This window comes from Meles meles, chromosome 10 (genome assembly GCF_922984935.1).
Source record: "Meles meles chromosome 10, mMelMel3.1 paternal haplotype, whole genome shotgun sequence".
NCBI classification, from domain to species: Eukaryota; Metazoa; Chordata; class Mammalia; order Carnivora; family Mustelidae; genus Meles; species Meles meles.
Genome location: NC_060075.1, coordinates 104789963 through 104802386, shown reverse-complemented (window position 1 = coordinate 104802386; position 12424 = coordinate 104789963). Strand labels below are relative to the sequence as shown.

The window sequence follows — 12424 nt, the reverse complement described above, 5'->3', positions numbered from 1 at the left end:
CTGAACATACTGTTTGTTCGGACACAAAAGGGCCAGTGGGCCGGGGCTGGTGCTGGATATGCCCAGTATGCCTGCTGGGTGTAGGAAGGATGGGGCCGGCGGTAACAAGAATCAATATATATTTACGGCGGGGGCGGGGGGGGGGGGGTGCGCGGAGGCTGCAGGGCGGGGCAGCGCTAATGAGAGCAAGCCCGGCTTGTGGTTGGTTCGGGAAGTCTGGTACCCACAGAGGAGCAGGCAGGGAGGGAGGGGATGCGGGCGGGAGGATAAAGCGATGAAGTGTGCTGCGTTACCGCGCATCAGGCGCCGTTGTGGCTGCCCGAATACGGTGCGTCTCTGACCGAGCCGGCCCAGTCCTCGCGCGTACACTCCGGAGCAGCGCGCGCCTCTCGCCGTGGCCCTGGCGGCGGCTGCCGCTCGCCGCGAGCCCCCAGAGCGCTGCGAGAGCGGGTGGGCGCCCCGGTCCCCCGGCAGGTGCCCGGCGCGCCATGCAGGGCACGTGCGCCCCCCGGCTCTAACCTGCGCGCTGACTGGAGCATGATCTGTGCCCAGGCCGGGGCTGCCAAGGTAAGCGAGCTCCTTGCGGGGACTCTGCCTGCCGCCCCTTCCCCCGCCCTTCTCTGGGCGGCTTCCCCGCCGCTCCCGAGGCCCCGGCAGCGCCCTCCCTCCCCAGGGCCCGGGATCCACCCTCCTCCCCACCCTCTCGCTTCTCCCGCGAGGTTCAATTGTCAGCGTGGGACGTGCCGCCGCCCGGGCAGGGCGGGCATCCCGGGGGGCGACCCCGGCTCGGGTACAGCAGGCACACCGGGCCCTCCTGCGGGGCACGGAGAGAAACAAAGAAGCCCCCAAGCGGGTTGGTGGCGCCTCCCCCGCCCCCCGGCGCCCTCCCAGCGGCGAGGAGGTGTCAGGGGAGGGGGCGGGGAGACCTACGTAATCCCCCTTCCCAGCCCACACCCACCCCTTGCGAACCAAGGCTCCGAATTTGGGCTTTGCCTCGGGTTCCCTGGTAGACAATTGTGTCCCATGCAATGCCGCGGCTAGCCGAGCGAGTCCCCAGCCCCGCGCGAGCTTGCCAGTGCTCTCGCAGGGGGCGCGGGGCAGGTCGGGGCCGTGCTCCCCTGGGTGGTGGCAGGCTGCGAAGATGCGCGGTGTGGGTGCTGCTCCAGCGCCTCCCTGTCCCCGGCCGGCTGCACTGCTCAGCCGGGCCTGCCACCTGAGTTTTAGCGGGAGCGGCCCGTCTCGTCGCCTACCGTATTGCGACCCGCACGCAGGCAGGGAGGGAGCCACTGGGGAAAATGCGCCCGGTCCATTTTTAGCTGGAGGTGCGCTTCCTTCTACCGCTACGTTCCCGGGCCGTGACAATGCAGCAAAATCCGAGGGCTCGAGCAATGTGGCCCCTCCATCCCCCGCTCCGCCAGTGCCTTGTGATCGCTCTGCCGTTTTGACGTCTCGGCCACTTGGCAGATTTGCGGAGTGTGCGTGCGTGGTCTGTCTCTCTGTCTTGCACACAGAGACCATAACTTCCCTGCCCAATTTGAGCGCGTGGGGGGAGCTGGCAGGGACACAGGCTGCGGAGATGCCCGGCTGCCTGTGGTTCCGGGCACAGAGCGCCCCTGTCTGCATTGAGCTGACACCAGATAGCATGTGGGGATTTTCCTAGTTGCTGAAGATATTTGACGTTGCTATAGTTTTGTGCTTACTTCTCTTGGGATCTGCAGTGGTGCAATTCTCCCCTTGTTTTTCTTTTTTTCTCTTTGAAAAGATAACAAGGCTGTATTCAGCAGAAATGGAAACAGGACGAGCAGCCTAGTTCAAAGACTAAGGGAGGCATCTTCTCTCTTTTCCTGGGATTTAAACGCGATTTAGGAGGGCAGATGCCCTACCTGAAAAGGCCAGACTTTAAAGACCCAGGCAGTGTCTCGGTCCAAGGCGTCTCAAAGCAGGTGGCCAGATCTGCATTTCTCATCAGCGGACTCGCGCCGGCTGTGGCTATTACGGTAATTCGTTCTAGATCGGGGATTCATTTTGAAAATGTGTGTTTTCCACTAAGAAGGGATTAGAGTCCAAATGCCTACCCTGTGTGTATGAATGTGTGTGCGTATTTGGAGCAAAAGAGCGTGGCAGAATTCCCTGCTGCCCCTTCCCTGTTTGCGCCTCCTCTGGAATGTGGCATTGGAAAAAAAAAAAAAAAAAGGTAGCACTATTTTAGTTCCTCGACCCACAGGAAAATCGAACTTTAGAGTGTTTCATTTAATAAACCATGTTCTGACTAATTCTGGAGTCCCAGTCTAGGGCAGGTTAGCAGCTTGTGGAATGACAGTTCATTTTGTCTCAGGTAGTTATTTCATGAAGGCGAATTGCCCAAGTTTGTTTCGATTGTGACATTATTGACTCGGTTGGGAGACCGCATTCTGAGCTGGCACATTCTGGATCAGTACAGAGAGACTGCAGCGCCTGTGACTTGTGTCTGTACCGTCATTGGCTTCCCTTTGCACTTCTGGCTTTTAAAGAAGGGTGTTTTTAAAAGATCATTTAAGCTTTAGTCTCTGTGATGCCTGCATCAGATATGATTATCAATGCAGGGAGGACTAAAAGGACAGATGTGATTATGGGAGGACAAGCCTCTGCCATCTCCCCTCCTTCTCAGTGAAGTGAGGAAGTTGGACTGGCTGATTTCTGGGGCTCCTTGCAGTTCTAGTATTGTGTAATAATGGTAGAGGAGTAAGAAAAGTTACCTAGTTTATCAAGGCCAATAATTACAGCCCAAATTATGCAAACAACAAAGGGACAGATTATAGACTTTATGGTTTGTTTTAACACCTTGCAATTTGTTTTAACTCTGGTATCTGCATTTTCCTCTAGATGAAATTAGCCAATGACTCAAACAGGTCAAATTTATTTGCTTTTATTCCCTAGAGCAAAAGATTTGGTAGGGCCTGGGGTACCTAGAAGAATACAGGGTAGATTTTCTCCTTGTTTGTGGATTAGTTCTTTATTACAGTCTCATCTTTTGTAAATAATGGACAATATAGCGTATTTCCAATGACTGATTTTTTTGTTTTTAATGAAAGACTCTAAGTGGCTGTTTCATTGGCAATTGGTAATAGCGTCTGACTTACTTTCCCTGACAGAATTTGGTATTGTTCACAAAACTTGCTAGCACTGATGCTCATTATAGAAATGAGGCAACAATTATGCTAAGGCAAGCAAAGCATTTTCATGTGCTTGTAGTAATTTCTACAGTTTGGGAGTGGTTGAGGTATTTGGTCATCGATTTATGCTTAACTACTCGATTTTCCGCTGTACTGTGCTCATTTGTTTTAAAGTTACAATTATAATAACATCTGGGACTAAGGATACCTGCCAGGCACAATGAAGCACCCCCTCTCCTGTTTCCATAGCCTTCTCCTTCATACCTCTGAGACAGCTCTTATCATACTGCAGTTACAGGAGGTGTGAAAGGACCACAGCCCCTTGAATGTGCTGCGAGCACTTTGAGGACAAGGACATTGTTCCATTCATCTCTCATCTCTCTGGCACATTGCACTTTGCCCGGGACAGGGGTATGTTCTCAGGAATGTTGGCTGAGTGCATTTCAGGTCATAACAATGCCCTCTACTCTTTCAGGCAGGAGGTAGGTGGGAATTCTTCCCTTCGTGAGTCAGATGGGCAGATCGGAGGGGTTATGTAAGTCTCTGAGGGAACAGGTGAGCCAGGACTCAAATCCGTGCCTTTTCTCACGCTGCCCCAGAGAAAGGCTCCCCCCACTCTCAGGGAGAAATCACAGAGATTGCAAGACTGCCTGCTTAGGTTCTTTCTTACTTGAAAAACCTGGGTTATCTTTTGATAAAACTGATCTGATAGCTGCTCGGTTCTGTCTTGCTGTGGCCTTAAAAGGGAACTTATTCAGCCCCTGAACTCCAGCCTACAATTAGATGGTGAGCGTGAACCCCCCTCTGCCACTTCCTCTCTAAGACTGGTTCCACACCCACAGCTTGCTCGGATGATGGACTTATCTAGGGAATGCCCCTGGCAGAGAGTTGTTCTGTTGGAATCACATTTAACCTCTGAAATGAGCCAGGAGCTAGACCAGAGACAACCATCATTGCTGGGCCACCCTCCCACTCTGACTGTCTCCTCGCAGTCGGATTTCTACACCAACAGGTGTGACTTACAGACGGACCCCTTGCTTCCATCCGGTGACCTCCTTACCTTTTCATCCTGAAAAGCAGGACGGGTTACTATTAGGAAACTTTGCAATATATCTACTAGAAATACTTAAGGCTATGTGTGCTAGCCTCTGGGTTATCTGTGTTAACAATATTGTCGGTAAGTAGCTATCGCAGTTCTTTCTTATTTGTAAAATTAGGTTTACTATATGAAAGGAAAAGATCTGTGGCATTTCTGTTCCCAGTGAGGAGAAAAGTGGATGATCCCCAACTTTTGTATAAAATGTCTGTTAGCTTTTGGTTTGATAGTCAAGTTTCCAGGACCTAGAGTAAAATGTTTTTATTCTCACCATGGAGCGTGTTTCACAGCTGAGTAACCGTGGCAGTCAGAAGCGTTCCCTGGGATTCATCTAACAATGTTCCCATTGCCTTCTGGTCCCTCACTTCGTTCTTTTTATTTACTTATTTTTACTTACTGTTTTGTGTTTCTGCCCCTGCGTGAGTTCGGCTGACCTCCCGCCTCAGCCATAACACATTCAGGGCTGGTAGCTCCGCCCTTAGCCCGTCCCACTGGATGCAGGCGGGCACCTCCATCTTCCATCTGTCTTAACCTTTTCTATCTTCTTGAACTTCTTTTTTTTAAAAGATTTTATTTATTTATTTGACAGGCAGAGATCACAAGTAGGCACAGAGGCAGGCAGAGAGAGTGAGGGAAGCAGGCCACCCTGCTGAGTAGGGAGCCCCATGTGGGGGCTCAATCCCAGGACTCTGGGATCATGACCCCAGCCAAAGGCAGAGGCTTAACCCACTGAGCCTCCCAGGCGCCCCTCTATTTTCTTCATAACCGTTGCTTCTCAAGTTAAGATACAATGAGGTTTAGAGGCAGACCAGCTCATCTGATGATTTTGTTGGACATCAACATGGACTTTCTGACTACTGGGCATTTGTCCTAAAGCCTCCTTAAACCACTTCAGGAAACAAAGCAGTACGTTGGTGATTTATATGTCCCATACCATAATATTTGGATGTGTGGGTATTTATTGGTAAGTGGTTGTCATGTTCTGTGACATGGGCATTGTAGGGAAAATGATAAGCAGTCTGTGCACGATGACAATAATGTCACTGCTTATGGGTAAGGTATCACCAAGACCACTAAGCCCCCCGGTCACTAGAGAACGACATCTGAATTCCCCATAGCAACCAGGAGAGGTGCCCTGTTCACATTATTAGTTGAGAACCCACGCTCTTCCTGATTTGTTGGCCCGAAGCTTGATGTACACGAGGATGGATAAATAAGGATGTAGTGTACAGACAGGCTCTTCTGGTGTTACCCAGTATCTGTTGCCTTGCAATATTTGGGGGAGAATTCAGTGTATGGAATTTAAGCTGGTGTTGTTGGGGTAGCGGGTGCTGGAAAAGGACGCCATCTGTGCCCATAATGACGAATACCATCATGGAGACTTCACTCGGGGTCCCTTTTATATATTTAGTGGAGCAGATTTTCCCTTTCACACTTTCTAGATCTATTTGGATTGAACAGATGTCAGGGAAATATCATGTGTGTGGAAAGGAAAAAAAGAAGACCAGAATTCACATCCATGGCCAGCGATTGTGATTCAATCACTTTGTCCTTAAACTGACACTCATTTAACTTGCACACATGTTCCCTGCTTTTGCTTTCGGGGTTTAAGTCATGGCAGTTTGAGAAACAGAAGTCTCTGTCCTGCAATTCAGAGGTTCAGGTTAAGGGGAGACTAGGGTTGGACACATTAGACCTTGCTTGCTTGCTGTCCGCAGCCACAGCAGCCGTCCATCACGGTCCCTCCTGCAACACACTGACCAGCTGGAAAACCACAAGACGTGATCGATAGGTTTTTACTCTTAAAAGGACTTGTTTTTCTGTGCTGTTATTCTTAATTCCTTTTACCATCAAAATGTAAGACTACTCAATTAACAAAATTGTCCCCTCTGTTTTGTGCCCAAGTAATTTTTGTGGAAATGAGCTTTCTGAAGTTGAGAAAGAAGTAGTTTTGGGGTGCCTGGGTGGCTCGGTGAGTTAAAGCCTCTGCCTTCGGCTCAGGTCATGATCCCAGGGTCCTGGGATCGAGCCCCACATGGGGCTTTCTGCTCTGCAGGGAGCCTGCTTCCTCCTCTCTCTCTGCCTGCCTCTCTGCCTAGTTGTGGTTTCTCTCTGTCAAATAAATAAAATATTTTTTTAAAAAAAAGTAGTTTTGAGTGTCACCCCTGTCCCTGACAAGGCAAAGGACCAGTGTGTATAGGGGCTGATGGGAACAAACAGTTGGCACAGAAACGTGCTGTGATAGGGGACATTTCAGATGCCTCTCCATACTCAAGGCCCCTCCCGGATGGTCAGTTCCCTCTTACAGAACGCACCTGGACAAAGTTGTCCACGCTGGCTTCCTTTAGTCCCCCTGTGTGAGCCTGTGAAAGCATATTTTATTGTGTAATGTTTAATTGACGCTAACAAGATGTTTAACACATCCGCAAATTCTGAAGAAAATAAAACAAATGCTAGCCGGCCTTGTGGCCAGAGACCAGAATACTGTGGGTTCATTGGACGCACCCTGTGTGCTCCTGCTTCACCTCTCCGTCCTCCTCCCAGAGCACCCATTCAAGTTCTGGCCCCACCCTTCCCTCCCGCTGTCCCCATGATGATCACAGGCAGTGTCTGCTTATCCAGTACCAGGCCAGCTCCCACCTGAGTGCCGCTGAGCATGCCCTGGGGTCTGCTTTCTCTGTCCTGAGCCCTTTGCTTCTAGGACACCAGAGTCTCCTGGCTTCCTACTGTGTCCCTGGATCTCTTTTGTTAGGCTCTCTTGATGGTCCCCGACTTTTTTATCCCTACGTGATGGATTTCTCTAGGGCTTGGCTCTCACATCTCTTCTTACCTATATTTCTGCCTTTGGTCTCAATACAGCTTTCATGCCGACGATCATCAAGTCTATCTCAGTGGTCCCGGCTCACCTTAGAATGCCACCACTGACATCTCCCTGAATGCCATGCAATCTAAAATTTGTCTGTGCAAAACACAAACCCCAATTTTCACTCCTCAAAGCTGCCTTCCCTTCGGAGCTCTCCATCTGTGTAAAGGGACACCTCCGTTCTTCTGTTGCTCAGGCCGAATGCCTTTGATCCCCTGGCTTCTGTCTCTCTTCTAATCTGGCTTTTTGCAAATGGCTGTCCCTTCTTCTCACCACCTCTGGCCAGCATAACCAGACTTATCTCAGCCACCATGATCTCTCAGCTTCTGCACGGATGCCCACCCAATCTCCTGCATGCCCTGCCCATCTGCAATCTGCTATCTGTACGGCAGCCCAAATGATCATTCATTCGTTCACCAAATATTGACTCAATGTCTGCTATGTGTCAGGCATTATTTTAGGTGTTGGCATGCAGCATAAATACAACACGGAACAGTCAGAAATCTCTGTTATTTCTTTGCCCACAGTCTTCCGATGGTTCCATCCCTCTGAAAATGAAATCCAAACTTCCCGTTTGGCCAGCAGGCCCTTTATAACTGGGGTTCCCACTCCTGCTGTACCGGGCCCATGTCCCCAACCTCCTATTCTTCCTTAACTAAACCACTAACACTCTCGTCTCCCATGCCGTTCCCTGGACCTGGAAGGGATGTGTGTGCGGGGGGAGGGGAGGGTTCTCCCAGGTACATGCAAGCTTGCCCCTCGGTTAATGACATATCACTTCCTCAGAAAGGCTTTCCCTGACCACCCAGGAATACACTGCCTTCTCTTCCATCTCCCTGCTTTCTTTTTCTTCACATTTCTTGGCACCACTCGATTTGTGATGTATTTACTTCCTGATGTGTCCATTGTCTGTCTCACATACTAACTTGTAAATGCCTTAGACCAGGGGCTTGTTTATTTGCCCAGTGTCTGGAACAGTGCCTGGAATATAGTAGTCACACTCTTTTATTTTTTAAATTTAATTGAATTTCATGTAAATTCAGTTAATTAACATATGCTGTATATTAGTTTCAGAGGCAGAGTTCAGTGATTTTTCAGTTGTTTATAACACTCAGTGCTCATTACCTCATGTGCCCTCCTTAATGACCATTACCCAGTTACCCTGTGCCCCCACCCATTTCCCCTTCAGCAACCCTTAGTTTGTTTCCTAGCGTTAAGAGTCTCTTATGCTTTGTCTCCCTCTCTGATTTCGTCTGATTTTATTTTTTCCATCCCTTCCCCTATGTTTTGTTTCTTAAATTCCACGTGTGAGCAAAATCATACGATAATTGTCTTTCTCTGATTGACTTATTTCGCTTAGCATAACACCCTCTAGTTCCATCGACATTGTTGCAAATGGTAAGATTTCATCCTTTTTTAATGGCTGAGTAACATTCCACTGTATATATGAACAACATCTTCTTTATCAATTCATCTGTCGATAGACATCTGGGCTATTTCCATAGTTTGGCTATTGTGGACATTGCTGCTATAAACACTGGGGTGCATGTGCCCCTTTGGTTCACTACATTTGAATCTTTGGGGTAAATACCCAGTAGTGCAATTGCTGGGTCATAGGGTAGCTCTATTTTCAAATTTTTGAGGAACCTCCATGCTATTTTCCAGAGTGGCTGCACCAGCTTGCATTCCCACCAACAGTGTAGGAGGGTTCCCCTTTCTCCGCATCCTCGCCAACACCTGTTGTCTCCTGATTTCTTGATTTTAGCCATTCTGACTGGTGTGAGGTGGTGTGTCCTTATGGTTTTGATTTGTATTTCTGAGTGACGTTGGGCATTTTCTCATTGTCCGTTGAGTAGCCACACTCTTCACAGAATAAAATCTTTTCATAATCTGTGGGGTTAGAGTTTGGACGGTATTTTCAGGTCTCTGGATCCTCCAATAAGTGATTTCCATAAATGATTTCCCCCACACTACAAGGTAGGGGTTGGGCTCTTCATTACTGCCTGGGTATTGTGTTGGTACTGAATCTCTGTGTTACTTATCCAGGCTGGCATTCTCTCAGGGTTAAAGCTTGTCTTTGCTTCCTCCTCACCCTGGGGGACCAAGTAGCCCTTGGTCACTCCATTGTCCTCAAATTTGAATAAGTTGTTTGTTGTTGTTAGGACTAGATAAAACTCTCTGCCCTCCAGTCTCTGCCTTCTCTGGTCCACACTGATTTTTTTCATCTCGTATGTCGTTCCTGTGTTCAAAACCATCAGGAGCCCCCAAAGTCTACACAAGAAAGAGCCCATTCCCCAGACTGGCCTTGCAGGTCTGTGGGTGGTAGCCAGCCATGTCCCAGGATGTCCCGTTGACTTCTTCTGCAGCCCAATGGGCCTTCTTTTCATTTCTCCAAACATGCTTTGCATTTTCCTGTAATTATGTAGCTTCTTCCTTACACTGTGTTCTAATCTCAGTTTCCCTAGCCCTCTATAAATTTACCCATTTTTAAGATCTAGCTTAACTCTTACATCCTGAGTTTTGCAGTCAATAGGATTCTCCCTGCACCAACGTCCTATGTGATGGGGATCACTGTATGCGCACTATTAACTCTCCCGCCTTTCAGCCTCCTTACTAAATGATGGGCTCCCCAAGGTTAAGGACCATGTCATGTTTATCTTAGTATCCTGAAAATACCTGTCCTGGTATATGCCATTGCAGATATGTCTCTGAATGTTAAATGAATGAGTGCCCCAAGGAACAATCTGAGTTGAGAAAGTCTGTATTGTATTGCTTCTAGAATGGCTTTCTGCACAATGTATGCGTCCATGAAATGCATATCATAACACTAAGTGGAAATTTGGAAGAGGTGAACTCCACAAGGACAAGAATTTCTATCCTGCCTTTTTCATCGATTTTCCTAAGTGCCGAGAATAGCGCCCAGGAACAGAACTCACTATTTAAAGGCTGAATGCAGTTTATAGCTGGACCATATCTTCAATTTTTAATATCCTTGTATATAAAAGAGCAAGCCCGAGGACAGGCGAGACTTTCCCAAGATCACGCAGTATAAGACATGGAACCTGTCTTCTCCCTGCTGTCCTGCCCAGCCATGAACAGAAGAGTGCCTGTTAACTTTTCCCAAAGGTACTTTTTTTAAAAAAAGATTGTATTTATTTATTTGACAGAGAAAGACACAGCAAGAGAGGGAACACAAGCAGGGGGAGAGGGAGAGGGAAAAGCAGGCTTCCCGCTGAGCAGGGAGCCTGATGTGGAGCTCCATCCGAGGACCCCTGGATCATGACCTGAGCTGAAGGCAGACGCTTAACCACAGAGCCACCCAGGCGCTGCCCCCCCACCCCCCAAGGGGAGGTTCACAGTGTCACTTTCTTACCAATATCTGAGTGACTTCCTTCTTCAGAAGAAACCTGACCTTTTAGATCTTCTGAAAGAAGCAATAGAGAAGAAATTGCAGAATGTCAAAGAACTCAGACCCCAGGCAATAGGAAGCAACATTTATATGTTACCATTCTGCCTGTGTGGTGCATTCATTTTTGTAAATGCCTGAGCAGATCTGGCCCCTTGTCTCTGGTGGGCCGTGTCTGTGGACTTTGCTTAAACCTGGTGTCTACTTGAAAGAATGAGATAGTCAGTGTTTCTTAAATCCACTCTGATGGCATAAGCAATTCACAATAAAGTCATCCGGTTAAATTTCACCAGGGAATTTTATTGCAATGCTGTTCTCTGTCTTCATGATAACTTTGAGTAGCAAGCTAGCACAATTTTTTTTTTAAGATTTTATTTATTTATTTGACAGACAGAAATCACAAGTAGGCAGGGAGACAGGCAGAGAGAGAGGAGGAAACAGGCTCTCCGCGGAGCAGAGAGCCCGATGCGGGGCTCGATCCCAGAACCCTGGGATCATGACCTGAGCCGAAAGCAGAGGCTTTAACCCACTGAGCCACCCAGGTGCCCCACTAGCACAATTTTTGATGAAATATCTCTCACAAGAACTTTGCAAACATTCTCCATCCTTTTCTTGCAAGCAAGTAAAAGGCATCTGTCTTGGTAATACATTCATGTCCTGGTATGACATCCTTGGGAAAAGAGTTGAAAGTCACTAATTGCTATTTTCAGCTTTTTTCCCAGGAGAGAGGAAAAGATATCACTATATATACACTGAAGAGGCTTTAAGATTCTAATGAAAAATTTGACCTAGGGACTATTGGATCACAAACCAAAATAAAAATGCATTGTGTGTATGTATGCACACATATCTTTGTGCAGATAATATGGAAATATATATAAAATGTATAAGTACTGTATATAAACTTTTAAAGTTCTGATTAATTATTTTCAAGTAATTTTCAATTGTTTTATTCACCTAGAAGACATTTCTTGAGTTTCCATTATATGGCAAGTATTTGTTTGTGTTTGGGTTTTTACCTCTAGACAAAAATCTACTTGAGTTTAAGGCAAAAAATATAGCAGAATAAAATCCCTGCAGTGGAGAAACATTTCCTTTGAGAAAGCAAATTGAAAGAGTTGTGTCTTTTAAGAGTGATTTTTTAAAAGATTTTTAATTTTTTTGAAGATTTTTAATTTTTGATTAATCTTTATACCCACCATGGAGCTTGAACTCACAACCCTGAGATTTACAGTCATACATTCCACTGACTGAACCAGGCCCCCAAGGGTGACTGTTTTATTTCCACACAGCTAATGGAGCGTCTGTTATATACCAGACCATGGGCTGGGGCCTAGGTTATCCTGGTGAATGGATATGCCAGAGTCCTTGTCTTCACAGAGCTGAAGGTGAGGCCTTCAAGTTCACCATCTTGCTTCTGAGAATATCCTCACTGTTTGGTCATTACACAGAACATCACCCTTGTCAGGGACTTAGAAACCATTGTGCTGTTCTTCAGTTAAACTTAATTTTACCAAATCGAATGCTTCTGTCCTTGATCTGGACCTTCAGGTCCATTGCTTGAGAGCCCAGGGCTGTAGAATCCTGTTCCCTCATGACTCAAAACTTTGCGACAAATGGTATTTTTCCCCAATGATCTAGAGGATCTTCGGGAGCAGGAGGTACTTTTTTATCTAAATATTTTATAGAGATGTCAGTGAACATCCGTGTCGAGGGATATTCTGTAGCTCAGACAGGCTACCTGCTCAGGACCCATAGGCTTCCAGGACCAGGCGAGGTGAATGGCTGGGTTTGGTGCACATTGTTAGCAAGTGGACGAGGCTTGGGATGGAGACCGCACTCAATGCGGGGCCTCCCACTGCTGGGAGTGGGGAAGGGAGGCAGGAGGACGGATGGCCAGGTTCTCC

The 12424-nt window shown here is 47.6% G+C and overlaps 1 protein-coding gene across 4 annotated transcripts in view; it reads left to right on the top strand.

Moving 5' to 3' along the window:
• The first annotated feature begins 335 nt into the window (after window positions 1-335).
• The window catches only part of HECW1 (HECT, C2 and WW domain containing E3 ubiquitin protein ligase 1), a 466123-nt gene continuing 454034 nt past the window's right edge, over window positions 336-12424 (top strand). For 2 of the 4 annotated variants that reach the window (XM_046021547.1, XM_046021544.1), the window contains exon 1: window positions 1678-1997. In XM_046021547.1, coding sequence (XP_045877503.1) covers window positions 1875-1997 — 123 coding nt within the window. In that variant the 5' untranslated portion in view covers window positions 1678-1874. Of the gene's footprint in view, window positions 568-1677; window positions 1998-12424 lie in introns of those variants that run through there. The other 2 variants (XM_046021545.1, XM_046021546.1) reach the window with 2 other exon arrangements.